Source organism: Parasteatoda tepidariorum, chromosome 7 (genome assembly GCF_043381705.1).
Source record: "Parasteatoda tepidariorum isolate YZ-2023 chromosome 7, CAS_Ptep_4.0, whole genome shotgun sequence".
Classification (NCBI taxonomy): domain Eukaryota; kingdom Metazoa; phylum Arthropoda; class Arachnida; order Araneae; family Theridiidae; genus Parasteatoda; species Parasteatoda tepidariorum.
Window position 1 is genome coordinate 87,864,685 of NC_092210.1, and position 15,001 is coordinate 87,879,685.

Below are 15,001 nucleotides of genomic sequence, written 5' to 3' on the forward strand. Positions count from 1 at the left end.
AAGTATATATATATATATGCTTAGAACAGTAATGTTTAGATAAAAATTATCATGTTTGCTGCTAACATGACTAAATTTGCGTGCGGCCCTTTGTTAATCTACCTTCTCTGGCAAGTGGCCCTTCACCCAAAAAGGTTGTGCACCGCTATACTATGCACCAATTATTGGACAAACTAGTTATGGTGCACCATAAAATTCAAGAACTTTTTATACCATCTTATGTCCATGCTTAGAGGTTGGTAAGTAGATTGTAAGAAAAAAAGTAACGGTAAAAACAATAATTTTATCATACTGCTAAATAAATTTATGTCAGCTTACTGAAGAACCAAATCTACTGGAATGACTGCTATAGCTGCCAGAAAGTTTAATTTAATTAAGATAAATCTGAATTGCAATTTTCATTCAGAACCAGATCAGCTTGGAATTTGGAAATAGAAGGAAAAAATGGTCGATATTATTAACTTAATTCAATGTATTATACTGCAGAAAAACAAATTAACAAACAAAAGAAAAACACAAAATTATTTGATATTAAGTTTCTTTGGAATTTAAATACCAGAAACAAAAACCAAGCTTTTATTTTGGAGGATTAATAATTTTTGTGAAGGAATTTATCCATAGAAGCTGTTGGGGATGGAGGGGTGGCTTTGCAAAAATCGAAAATAATCACTTTTATATACTCTATGCAGCCTGCATGTTTAGTGCCTGTATCATGGTTTGGCCACATCTGATTTAAGATAGTCCATCTTTTGGAGTTAGATTCTGGCTTTTCTTATAACAGTTAGGAAATTTTTTACCATATTATTTTCCCATTTAAGCAACACATATTTTAGCTGTTCTAACATTATAGCAATAAGATTCCATTTACAACTGTGTGCCTTTGATAGCAAACTTAATAAAGAGAAGCAATACACTTTCTGAAGTGGGCAGTATCCATGTTAAGAGCTACAGGTAAATTTTGAGTTAAAAAAAAATATTTGAATACAATTGAATTGACAAAGTTTCATCCATAAAAAATTCTAATTAACATACCTATATTTTGATGATTTAGTTTACGACAAATCCTGGCTTCTCTTTCTAACTTCTGAAAATCTAAAATAGGAAAATAGATGTAAGTATATTATATTACTTACTTGCAGTGATAAAATTTTTCAATTTGGAGAAAAAAATATTGAACTGAAACATAATTAGCTAAAGCTGCATTTTATTATTGCTTAACTAAAACATCAATGCTGAGACAGAAACAAAACACTGCACTGCCCCATGACAGAATCGCAGTGACGCGGCAACATTGTCGCAGAAAGTCAGAGTTCTTGTAGAAAGATTTTTCTACAAAAAAAGCAAAAATTTTTACTTTTCTCTTCTAGAGAAATTTACAGGTAATATTAAAATATGTATTTTTGGCAGTTATTGATTTTGGTTTTCTTGTGGTTTTTTAAATATCTCAATATATTTCAAACACTGTGGAAAATTCGAATTGTGTATTTATTTTCTAAGGCAATAATTCTATCGAATTTTCGGCAGTTATTGCTATTGATTTCTCCATAGTTTTAAAATCTTATATTTTTTATAGTGTATCATTTATTACAACAACTTAATCTCGAAACGCAACACGCATTTGAAGAATCTGATTCACATGATTTCATTGTCAATCTTTTTTTTGGCAATTACTACTACGCATTTCGTGATTTTTAATTAATTTTTTTACTGTCGCGATTATTTAAAAATTGTGAAGAAGGAAATAATTTGTGCATTCTCCCCAAGCAATATGCAAGAATATCACCCATAATATTAGAATAAAAAATTATTACATGTTCAATTAAAAAAAAAATTATTTTAGTCTTTTTTTTTGTAAACACACCGTTTTTGTTATTTTAAATTAGTAACATATATGTTTTATTATTAGAAGTTTCTTGCAGAATGATATAAGTGCTAGAGAGTTTTGTCGCAGAGAGATGGATCGAAAAAATTCTGCCACAGGCTACATTGCATTTCAGTTACATCAAATCAAAACATAAGTTATAAAAACATTAGTTCTGACTCTTTGCCTAACTATCCTTCACAACAATTACTAATTACAATTTATGAATGAAATCTAAGCTAGGCTCAAAACAGTAATACTATTGATTCCGAATGCACAGATGTAAAATAATAACATAAAGCTTGTAGCTTCTCTAATTAAATTCAAGTAGAAAGAATTGCATTAAAATCAGTTCAAGACTTAATGAAATTAATATCGGAAAACAAGATTGGGTGATAAAAAAATAGTTTAACCATTGCGATAGAATAACATATAAAATTAATAATATTTCCTTATTTGATTTAACAATAATAAAACAAACTCACCAATAAGGCTAAAAGGAACAATTTTAGTTTAGTACAAGAAAAGTTTAAACCTTTTTTGAAAGTACAAACCACTTTGGTGAGTGATTCTCGTCAATGACTAACTGCCATAGAAATCTAATATACAGTAAGGAACAGATTATTCGGAACGATCGGGACCATCGCTTTTCTGGGTAACTGATTTTTCGGTTTTCTGAATCGCTACAAAAAAAACTTTTTTTTATTGTTATGCCCAACTAAAAAAAAAAAAAATTTGGAAATAATCTTAAAAAGAAGAAAAAACGATGAAATACACTAATGATTATTTCCAAATTGATGGTAAGGTAAACATCTTTCAAAAAAGAAAGAAAATCCTAAAATCTTATGAGAAAAAAAAAAAAATTTTTTTTGAAAATGGCGGGAAAATTTATTGAATTTCGTTCCGGTTTTTTGGTTATCCGGTTTTCTGATTTCCGGATAACGGGTTCTGTACTGTACAATAAAATGATGCATTTTTTTTAAAAAAGTTTACTCTTAAAAGTTAAAAGTTTAATTTTTTTTTAGAAAGTTTAAAATCTAATATACAATAAAATGATGCATTTTTTTTAAAAAGTTTAATCAATACCATCATTGTCAGCTTTTTAGAATTATTTCACATTATTTTTAACAATAATGCATATTTAAAAATGCATGTTGAGTTTCAAAATTTCTTTTTCCTGGCCCGTCACCAGCGATATTTTCAATAGTTGCTTGTTTTAAAAAACTGCATATACATTTTCTCCAATTTTTTTTACATCTAAATTGTCAAAGGCAAATAAATCTCTGCACAAAGAATAATTTTCAAAATAATTTTGAAAAAAAAAAAAAGGTTTTCCGTCAATTTGTGAGTTATGCAAATATGACATTTTCATGAGCCACTTATCTTAATTTCTTATAGCCTATATAAATTAGCATAGGCTTACTTTTGTTTATATGTATGATAGGTAAGTCATTTCGTTATCCAATAGGACCAGAGAGGGCAGTTTCTAGAAAAACTCCATTTAAAGAGATTTTAAAAAGTGGGTAGGTTTTTAAGTTGTCCTTCCTGCCTTCTCTAAATCACTAATAAAATAAATCATATAATTCAGTCTCTACTTTTTCAAAAAGGTTTGTTATTAATAACACAAAGTAAAAGCATCAAGCCTAAAAGTTGAATGTTATTTTCATGAGACACTTATTTAAATTTCTCATAGCCTATATAAATAAGCTTAGGCTTAATTATTTTTATTTAAATGTATGATTGGTATGCCATTTCATTATACAGTAGGAACAAAAAAAAAAAGTTTGAGAAAAATCCATTTAAAGAGATTTCAAAAAATGAGTAGATTTTTAAGATGTCATTCTCCTGCCTTCTCTAAATCATAAATAACATAAACTATATTATTCAGTTTGAGTTTTTTTAAAAAGGTTTGTTGTTAATGACACAAAGTAAATGCATCAGGCTGAAAAGTAGAAGAACATGAAGGTAAAAAACTATAAAATGCCATTATCCTGACACTGCCAAGAAATAATTTTAAACTGCACAGCTCTCAATAAGGTATTAAATAAATATTAAAAAATGAACAATTCTTAGGATTTTAAATTAAATATTTTTTTAAAGCGTCGTATTTCCCGAGAAATATCCATTTACTGTTAACAGGGATCTGTCTAGGTTCAACAAAAATACAGTAAAAATATGGATTTATAGTTTCCTAACGGATACAAAAGTAAAATTTTAAGAAAAAGTATTTTGTGAAACTACCATTTTTCCTAAAGTTGAATTTGTGAAAGTACTGCTAAACGGTAGTAAATTTGGCCTGGACAGACCCTGGTTAATCTATACTATATGATTATAATGCTAACAAAGTTTTTAGAACAGCATGACAAATGCACTTTTTTTTTTTTTACTAAATGTAACCAGTGTTTTCACTACAGCGCGAGAACGTGAGAATCTCGCATATTTTTTTCTTTTCTCGCATTAAAAAATNCGAGAAATATCCATTTACTGTTAACAGGGATCTGTCTAGGTTCAACAAAAATACAGTAAAAATATGGATTTATAGTTTCCTAACGAATACAAAAGTAAAATTTTAAGAAAAAGTATTTTGTGAAACTACCGTTTTTCCTAAAGTTGAATTTGTGAAGGTACTGCTAAATGGTAGTAAATTTGGCCTGGACATACCCTGGTTAATCTATACTATACGATTATAATGCTAACAAAGTTTTTAGAACAGCATGACAAATGCATTTCTTTTTTTTTTTTACTAAATGTAACAAACACGGCATCAACTAATTATTCAAATATCTTTGTATTCCTCATGAAATTATTTAATTTTTTATTAAGTGCCATAACTTAAGTATGATTTCCAATTAGTAAAACTTCAGACATTTAAAAAATCATTAAATCTGAAAAAACTAAATATGATTACAGTACGTACCTCGAGCAGATAGTTTCGTTGTATTTATTATTTTAGCAGCGAATTCTAATCCACTTTGTTTTTGAACGCATCTTCTGACAATGGAAAAGGCTCCCCTGAAAAAAGTAAGTAAATTAGAAATCACATTTAAAATATAATGTTTATCTAAATATTTTAGAAATTTCAATTACGAAACTTGAATGGATCATATTGCAACCACAATTCATACACAAAGACTTCAAAAACCAGCAAGTCAAATTATTAAGCAAAATTTATTAAAATTAAGATATGATACATCATAGCACAGACCAAAGTCTGATTTAGCGTAAGGCCTTAGATGCCTTATGCGAAAATTGCTCGCCGCTTAACACAAATTAAACATAAACAATATTAATTACTTCATACAAGCAACAAAAGACTTTAATATGCTTACAAAACTTAATGAATACATTTATAAGCTTAACCAAAAATGCTTATAGCCAACTTGTTTACAAATTACATCAAGCAAATGGGTCTGTTCGTAGAAATGAGCAGTCCTTGTGAAATTTTATTTATAAAACTTTCAAGTTTAATCCTCTTTTTTGTAAAATTGGTTACACTTTATAAGGGCCAAGAATGCGATTTCTTTGCATGCAAACTAGAACCTGATTGGTGAGCTTTTTCTACAAAATATTATCCACCAATCAGATTCTTATTCGCTTGTGATTTTTATCGCATCGAGTAAGAATGGTCCTTAAAACTCATTTTATTAGTTTTTATCAAGTGGTATAAGAAGTACTTCGTACCACTAATAACATAAGCAGTACCTATACGGCATCGATAACATTTAGAGACAAAGTCACTTACCAAGTACAGTCTAAAGTCTATTTTAGATTAGTGCAGACAGAGTCAATTAAACAGGCTTTATGCCAGCAAACTAATATTTTTTATAACTCATTAGATTATATTAGTGACGAAACGGCATTTTGAATAAATAATGTTAATTGTAAACATTAATACAGATAAACATATAGTTAACTAGTAATAGTAAGTCATTTATTAAGCTTTACTGAAACTTAAATAAACTTCATGCCAGCAAACTGACATTTAAAACCTATTGCACAATCAAAAACTGTGTTTCAGCAGAAAAATAGAAGTTTTAAATAATGTTGATTGTAAACATTGATGCCGATAATTGGGATAAAATTAAATTACAACTGTAAGCAAATTCATTCCATGCTACAAAAATATTTTTGAAAAAATGCCAATTTTAAAATTATTAATAGGCAATCAAGATTTTGTTAACCAACATAAATATGCACAAAAACCTAACAGAATCGAGAATATACGAAACCAAGTGCATAGTTTGCAGAACTTAAATTTCTGTTACCCAAATAGTTTATTACTTACGTGCAGATAATAAATTTCAGATTAATATTTAATGAAAAACACAAAATCATGTACCATTTAGTACATGATTTTGTGGTTAATAGTAGATAAATATCTAATATTAGTATGGTTGTTAAAATACAAGCAGAAGAATATCAGCAAAAATACTTTGATCAAGAAGGAAAAATTGAGAAATTTAAACAAATTATGTTGTCTTTAACATTGCTAAGTATTTTAAATGTGAATTTGTAATATTTGATGTCTTAATATGGATTAAAGTAGTCATTTTTTAAAAAATAATCAATATTTCAGAAAATATCAACATTTAATGCATTACAAGTTCACAGAAATGAATATACACAATAATCTAAGGAATTTAAAACACAAATTTGTACACACTGCACTGAAATACTGGTTAGCTATTATTCTCAAACTAAGCATAGATTGTTTTTGCAATAATAAAATTTAGTGACAAACATATATTAACTTGTGTACAACAAAAATTACTTTAGAATTGAACAGAAATTGAGTAACTAAATAATTTTAGGCTTAGTGACTAAATATAATTTTTTTTATTTTAATACAAACAAAAATGCCAGTTCAAGAAAAAAAAAATATTAATTAGCAGAAACAGACAATGCTTTTCTTAAAATTTATAATTAATAAATAATTTAAACACAAATGATCTAATGTTTTATTATCACAGCAAGTTTTCAAATCACATTAAACGAATGCTCTAAAAAATTTTATTTGAATATATTTTCATAAGAAAAATAATATACAGAATACCTAATTGAAACAGACGATCGAATATTAAAACACTGTATAATAATCAATTTTCTCACACACAATGTTTTAAACAAAATTATTATTAAATTTCATCGAACATAAGACAGTTGATTTTGATAGCAGTTAAAAATCCTTCATCGGTTGAAGATATAGATTGTGGAAGGTTCCGCAAATGAATGTGGCTGGAACTGTAATCAAATCAGCTCCGTTACCTAATTTAATATGGCTCAATAAACACTCATTGTTTCGAAGTTTAAGTGATTGTTTGTTCGACTTTATTCCAAATCATGTTGATAGTTAAAAACGTCTTTGATTTCTGATAAAAACTAGATGAGTAAATGAGAAATACTAGGCCTAAGAAATGATACCCATATCCTATCTATGATACCGCCTGCTTTACCCTAACTATACAAACATAAGACCACACCAAACTAATTTTACAAAACATTTTTGGTGTAAATAAGTATTTAGGTGTTTAAGAGGAAATTTTGATATTAAAAACGAACTTACTTCCCAAGTTCTTCCTTTAATTCGTAATTATCGCTGAAACGTGTACATGGTACTGGGATAGACATATTGATTTCAGCGGATGAAGAGGAGATGAGATTTTTGGTGCGGTTGGGGTTGTCGCACAGCTTTCGCAGGCGTGTAGTTTTTCGTGTTTGTTTCGTTTTCGTTTTCTTCCCAAAGAGGTCGCAGTGTCTTGCAGAGAAGCCTCATTAACAGCGTTGCTTTGCGTTACCAATGTTTCTTTAGAGAAAATAATAAATTTAAAAAAAATGATGAGTAGGTGAATTTTTTGAGATTCAAAATGAGGTCGAAAAACAAAATTTGAAAGTATATCACATTTTGCTTCGTAATAAAATTTTGAAATACATAAAAGAAAGGCTTCCGTTGGATTGGAGTAAAAACGTTGTTGAGCTAGACGTGAGACATTTATAAAAGAAAATGTTTTAAAAGTGAAGACTTGTATTTTACAGCGTCATTTTAAGATATTGTGATACATCTTTAATTTAGGGTGTTTATGAATCACAATGAATAAGAATTTTTTTGCTCATTATGTAATTGAAGAGTGGTATATTTAATGGCGCTGAAGTGGACTAGAAAGAAGAAAAAAAAGACTCATTCAGGACAAGAAGCTTTAGTAACATTAAAAAAGAAAAGAACAAGAAGAATATATTTTAGGCATCCCATTTTTTTAAAATCATTGATTGGTGTTTTTATTAAACTTAAGAGTCCTCTTTATTATATATTTATCTTTTGATTTAAATAACGCTTTAATAGCAATATTTATACTTTTAATTAAAATAATGTTAACTAAACAAGAATAATTTTTAATCATATGTTTGTTTAAAAATATTAAATTTGTGAAAATTGTTGAGCATTTTCAAAAGTTATTTTTTAATTTTTTTTTAGTTTTCTTTTCTTTCGGAAGAAGGTAGTGTTCAAATCAAAAAAAAAATTTTTTGTAAATTATTTTAATTTCGGTCTGTTTTTCTATTCTATTTTTTCAGAAATTAATGAATGTAACTTTCTGATGGATCGGAAAAAAAAGAGAAAAAAGAGAAGGGTAATGAAGAAAAAATATCGAACTGCGAAATAAAACAAAAGACAGCAGAGTTTTGCCTCCATTACAAACTACAATGCTTACTACCAAAGGCATACGAAAACTAAAATGAAAAAGTAAATAACAGAAAAGCCTCATTGCTCTTATAATTAAAAACTTAAAATATCTTACTCAATTGAAAAAAAGAAGAAGAAAACAGAAATCAATCAGAATTTTTATTTATTTTATTTTATGTTATTTATTTATTATTTTTTTAACTTAAAAACGGCACTAGGTGAAAAAGGTTCAATATGAAGCAGTAAACTTCAATCGTGAAAACTGTAAATGTGAATCATTTTTAATCAAGTAGAAAATCTCTATTATGCATGTGTATCATACTTCATGTTTTTTTATTCCATGATTTACTTAACCGATTTAGCACTTCACCATCTTTTAAAAAATGAACTAAAAATGATCCCCCCCCCTTTTTTCTAAAGAAGTACCTTAGTTTTCGAAAACTGATAAAGACTCTTTAACGCCTAAATGATTTTAGAAAAAAAAATAATAAAAAATGTGGGTAAAGCTTGATACGCACAGCAATTTTTTTTTCTTTTACTTTTTCTAATGCTCTACCCTGCGGTATGTTATAAATGGAATGAGGGGTCAAGTTAAAAAAAAATAATAATAAAAGAAGGGGGGATAAAAAAAAACATTTTTTTGCGTTTATTATTACTTTACTTTGAATCACAAATCAAGTAAAGCTTCATATATTGCAAAAAGACGAAATCTATTTAAACATAGTCCGAAAAGAGTTGCACTGAAAAATAATGAAAGAAAGTATGAATAATAAAAAATTGCATACCTTAATATTTAAAATGTCTTCTTTGACATTATTTATTTGACCATTGGAAAATAACTTAATTTAAAAAATCTTTAATGCAGAATATTGTACTTTTTACTCTTTAGCATTTTTTCAAACATTAAAAGTTACCACGTATAAAATTCTTTTACTCAATCGATTTAATTTTTTGTTTGTTTCGGAAAAACAGTAGCAAAAATACAGTTTGCCATACATTTTATAATACATAGTTTCCAAAATAATTATAAGCAAAGTAACTGAAAAACTAATGAAATTTTGAAAACTTTCTGTTATTTTCTTTCTCTAAAAGTAGTATTTTATCAAAATTCTATCTAACAGACCTTTTTTTTCTTAACTTGTGAAAAAGTTTTCCGATACTGAAAGCAAAACTCAAATGATTTATTTGTACGCAGAAATTTTTTTTTATAAAACGGACATTTAAAAGAAAAATATTGATTACAAGAATACCTATTCTTCGTACGGGGTAAAAAAATGAATCGACATTAATTAATACGACGTAATAATATCCAAAACTGAAAGACATACACCTACGCCATCAAAAAGTTCAAAATTATTGTAATCTGTTACGATTATTATTTGCCTTCTCGGTGACTTTAACATCATCAGATCATGAAAAAAATTATTTTAGAAGTTCCACTTATCAGTAGAAGATATTGAATATCTTTTAGAATCGAAACTAATTCTTTATCAAGGGACAACAAATAAAAATGATAATCAAGATTTACCACAATTATACGTGATTCTCTTGATTCCTTACTACTAAATTCTCCTTATTCAAAAACTTTCCCCTCTTTAATTATCTGCAATTTTACACGACATTCTTGGTAAGAGATTTCCAGTAGATTTACAGGCAAAAAACTTTTAACAGTTTGTGTCAAAGATATTTTTGATAATAAATATAATGCTTGTCGTTACTCTGTTGTTCTATTAAGTTGTTGTTGTTACTTTACGTCGCACTAGAGCTGCAATGGGCTATTGGCGACGGTCTGGGAAACATTCCTGAGGATGATCCGAAGACATGCCATCACAATTTTGATCCTCTGCAGAGGGGATGGCACCCCCGCTTCGGTAGCCCGACGACCTGCACGCGAAGTCGAGCACTTTACGGTAGAACAGTTTAACGAGGACCAATACCGCACACCCTCGGTCCCTACGCAGACTGATCCAAGTGGTCACCCACCCGCACACTGACCGCAGCCAGTGATGCTTGACTTCGGTGATCTGCTGGGAACCGTGTCTTAACGATCAGTCCACTGCGGGACTTGTTCTATTAAGATTGGCGTCCCTTAATCTCATTAAAATTTAATGCATTCTGTGCTTCTAACTCAAACGATAGATTTGCTTTTTCTCATTCATTGCTGTCACAGCGGATGATCGTAAAGTCACGATTCCCAGTTGAGCACTGCCAGAGGTCAGTGAGTGAGTGGGTGATCCACATTCATTAGCCTGCGAAGGGATAGAGGGTGCGCGGTATCGGTCTTCGTTAAATCGTTCGACTTTGTAATGGGCTCGATTTCGAGCTCTGGTAGCCGGGTAACCAAAGATGGGGCACCACCGCTTTCCTTGTAGAGGATCAAAATTGTAATGGCATGTCTTTGGATCATCCTCCGGGATGTTTCCCACCAATAGCCCTTGGTGCAGTTCTAGTCTGATGTAAATAAAGTACTAATTCACCTAATAGTACTTTAATATCTTTTTTTCATTTTATTGGCCGATATAGTTAAAAAGTTATTTTATCAGTAAAATTATTATGGTTTTCAAAAGGCTATAATTCGATAACTTTTTGATAAAGTAAAATAATACTGATTTTTTATAAATAAATAAATAAATAAAATAAAACAAATTAATTACAATAAATAAAACAAATAAAATAATTAAATAAAACAAATAAAAATTACAAGATTTTCGGATAAAGTTTAAGGATAGCAAAGCGCAAAATTTTTTTCCACCCAAATTTATTTTTTCTGAAAGGCTAATTGCATTAAATTAAACAAGATTGTGATTTTTTTTTCTTCATAGAATTATGCACGAATGAACTAAAAATAAAATCAAGAGCAAATAATTTTAGAAAATAAGCGAACAGATAAAAGTGAAGAAAAAGAAAATAGAAGATTTAAGTGGAAGCTGTTCCGAAAAATGAAGAAACAAATGTGGAAAACTTTTGATTAAAAAAAAATTTATTTTAATTTTGAGAAGTTCTTCATCATGATTATCAAATTATGCTTTTGTATTTGAAAATTAACTAGATTCAAATAATTTTTCATGCCCTAGTTACAGTATAAACGTAATGAAATTTATCTTTAAAGTAATTGTACCGATCTCTATTAACAAATTTTTTACCNTTTAGAAGTTTAAATTTTTTTTGATGTCAAAAAAAAAAAATAAAAAATGGAAAAACTTAGTGGAAGGACAAGTTGAGTGGCACATCTTGAAACATCTAAAGCTTTCTGCATTCTTTATTTAAAATTCTCCAAGACTGATAAGCTTTTATCTCTAAGCGTATGCACAAATGGAGATAATTATTTGCATGACATATGGTACATTTTCTGCTAAATAAATGTTCACACGATACTCAATCTCAGCATAAATTGGTTCGCCCTCTTCTTATTATCTCGTTTTAATGACTCAACAAACCACAATTTCTAATTTTTATTTTTATTTATAACAACATACATAGAATTCATTTGTAGTATTTAGAAGTTTCAATTTTTTTCTCTTCACGCATTTTAACTGTGTGAAAAAAATACAAATAATAAGTTTTTGGTGGTAGAAAATGAAACTAATAAGTCTGTACAAAACTATGACCAATTGTTTAATCGATATGAAACGCAATGAGAAATAAAAATTTATAATGAAAAAGAATATACAATTTATAGAGAGGTGAGAAGAAAACTATTTATGAACTATTTGCTTAAGTTATGATACATAAAAGATGATTTTTATTGGTTCAAAACAAAGCTAAATATTGCCTTCTCAACCGTAGCCAATCGGCTGATATCCTCAGATACAGTTTGAATCGTAATTGAGACCACCCTCTAGTACGATACTAATTAGTACATTACTTTAGTAGTTACAGTGAATACTACAGTAGTCTAATAGTGTATTGCCAGTATTACATTATGCTGTATTGTATACAGTACTGTATACAGTTCATAAACTGTGTTGTATACAGTTTAGTACTGTACAGTGTACTGCTATACTATTGTTGTTGTATTAGAGTACGTTACTGTAATCAGTCTAGTACTGTACTATGCATTGCTGCACTTTAATGTTGTATTAGTGTATGATAATGGAGCATTATTTTAGTTATGTACTATATAGTTGCATATAGTACTGAACTATATACAATCTAGTACTGTACAATGCAGTATTACAATCCAGTGTTGCATTAGAGTACAGAACTAGAGCATTTCAGTACTTTAGTAATGTACTTACAGTACCATTCAGTACTGTACTACATGTGAAGTCTATTAGTGTACATTACATTATCACACTCTAGTATTGTACTAGAGCACTACATTACTCTCGCTGCCGTTTGCCAATCTTCACGATTGCTTTGCACTCGTTTTTATTTCCTGACGATAAACAGATTTATGAAACAAAATTAAAAATTATGCAATTAAATATTAGAAAAATGCAATTAAAAATTAGAAATAAAAAATAATGCAATTAAATATTTTGAAATTTAAATATTACAAAATTTTATACTGTTAACACAAATTTATTTCCCGATTTTTCTAGGAAAAAATTTAAACACAATTATTTTGTTGGGTTATCATTGCAACTTCATACACAAAAAAATTTTTTTTTTAAATTTTTACTTAGCAAAAGTGCTAAAAACTTATTCTAAGTTTTTTTGCTGTCATTTTAAAAAAAATTTCAAAGATCAATTTAATTGCATATGTTGACTTTATTCTGTTTTAGATAAATATATCTAAAAAATATTACTTACAAAAATTAAAAATACAAAAATACATTATTTATCGTTTAATGGTTGCAAAGCGGTAGATCGGGGTTTTATAATATTGTTATATAAAATAAAACTGTAAAATGTATAAGGTCTGATTTCATTAGAATTCTGGTAAAAAATTGAAGGAAAAGACAGTTTATATAAGAAAAAGGTGAAACAACAAGCCGCAACAAAACCAATTGTTTTTATTAATGAATTTTAGTAGATAACTAAACTTTATTCTTGAAAATTATACTTTTTATGCATGCAGTAAATTGTCTACACCAGGGATGGGCAAACTGTTTTGGTCGAGGGCCAAAAATGAAGAAAAAAAATGTTTGGTGGGCCAAGTAAGATCTTCAAAATTTAAGAAAGAAAAAAAAGCGATATACAAGTTTTAATTTAAATATTTAATGGGATGAAGGAAATTGCGATTTCATTTCTAAAAGTTCCTTATATTAAGGTTCGAAGTGAGATGTGCTTATTTTAAGGAACAAGGCTAAATCCTTTTCTGTTAGTCTACTTCTGAAATAATTTTTTCTAAGGTTCATAATTGAAAAATCTTGTTCACGTATATAAGATTAAGCTAACATAGCACTGTTTTTCTGGGCGTGAAATTTTAAATTTTGGAAACTAGCTTTTGGTAATGATTTGTCAAACTTAGGCATATTTAGAAACAACTGCTTCAGATGATTGTTAGATTGTCCGCTCTTTGGAGCGTAAAATGCGCAGTCTGCCAAATGTGAAGTACAATTTACCTATATTAGATTCCATAAGTCAGCTCCTCGAGAAAGACAAACGCTAGTTGGAGCCAATCTACGGCTATTCTATAAAGAACTTCTGCTTTCAACATTTTACCAATAGAAGCTGTCTGTGCTAACTATTTCCATCAATTTATGTTTTGTAGAACAAAAATAGAGAAAGTAAAAATGTCATCAGTACTTTGTTAAAAAAGGAAAAACAGAAATAATTTTAAACATAGTCGACAATAAAATGGATGTATATTGTTTATATTTGCCGCTGATCGGCAAATAAAAATTCTATCCGCGGGCCGGATAAAATCCTCCGGCGGGCCACAGTTGGCCCGCGGGCCGTAGTTTCCCCATTCCTGGTCTACACTATAAGAAAAGAACTAAGGGGAAATGCCTTAATAAAAAATTTCTAATAGATTTCGTATATTTCATCAATATAATTCATTTCATACATGTCGACATTTCAAAGCATCAGTTAAAAATTTCATTAATTTACGAAAACGGAATTTAAAAGTGTTTATATTCAACCCTTTTATGTAGTGGTATAAACACAGCTTAGCCAATAAAGTAGAAATTAAAAGCATATTAATTAAGTTTCAATTCTTTTTTATAAAATGATACAGAAATCCACATTTTTCTATTAAATTCGTTTCATTTTCCATCCAATTCTTTTTAAAAATTTAAGTCTTAATAGACTTCGAAAAAAAGAAATAGGTAATGTAAAATTATAGTTTGATTCGTACCTCCTCATCAGCAATTTAAATTTTTTAATGCTATCAAAATTCGGAGATTTTTTTTCCTAACTTTCTAAAAACAATGAAGAAAAAGACTTATATAACCACTAGCCGCCTCCGGCAACCAGTTGATCCGACTTCTTAAATAAGAAGAAATTCAAATATTTCGAGATTTGAATCCATACAGTAAAAAATCAAAACAATAGAGAGCTTTTGCGTTACGTAA

The 15,001-nt window shown here is 28.6% G+C and overlaps 1 protein-coding gene across 5 annotated transcripts in view; it reads right to left on the bottom strand.

Moving 5' to 3' along the window:
- Positions 1-7,582, bottom strand: part of LOC107454899 (calcium/calmodulin-dependent protein kinase type II delta chain) — an 85,894-nt gene extending 78,312 nt beyond the window's left edge. For all 5 annotated transcript variants that reach the window (XR_011637363.1, XR_006225220.2, XM_043042918.2 and 2 more), the window contains exons 1-3: positions 7,425-7,582; positions 4,779-4,873; positions 1,033-1,092 (exon numbers count right to left, since the gene is read on the bottom strand). Coding sequence is in view for 3 of the 5 variants with exons in the window: in XM_043042918.2 (XP_042898852.1) it covers positions 1,033-1,092; positions 4,779-4,873; positions 7,425-7,489 (220 nt within the window). In the remaining 2 variants the exon portion in view is untranslated. The remainder of the gene's footprint in view (positions 1-1,032; positions 1,093-4,778; positions 4,874-7,424) is intronic.
- Between the last annotated feature and the right edge of the window lie 7,419 nt (positions 7,583-15,001).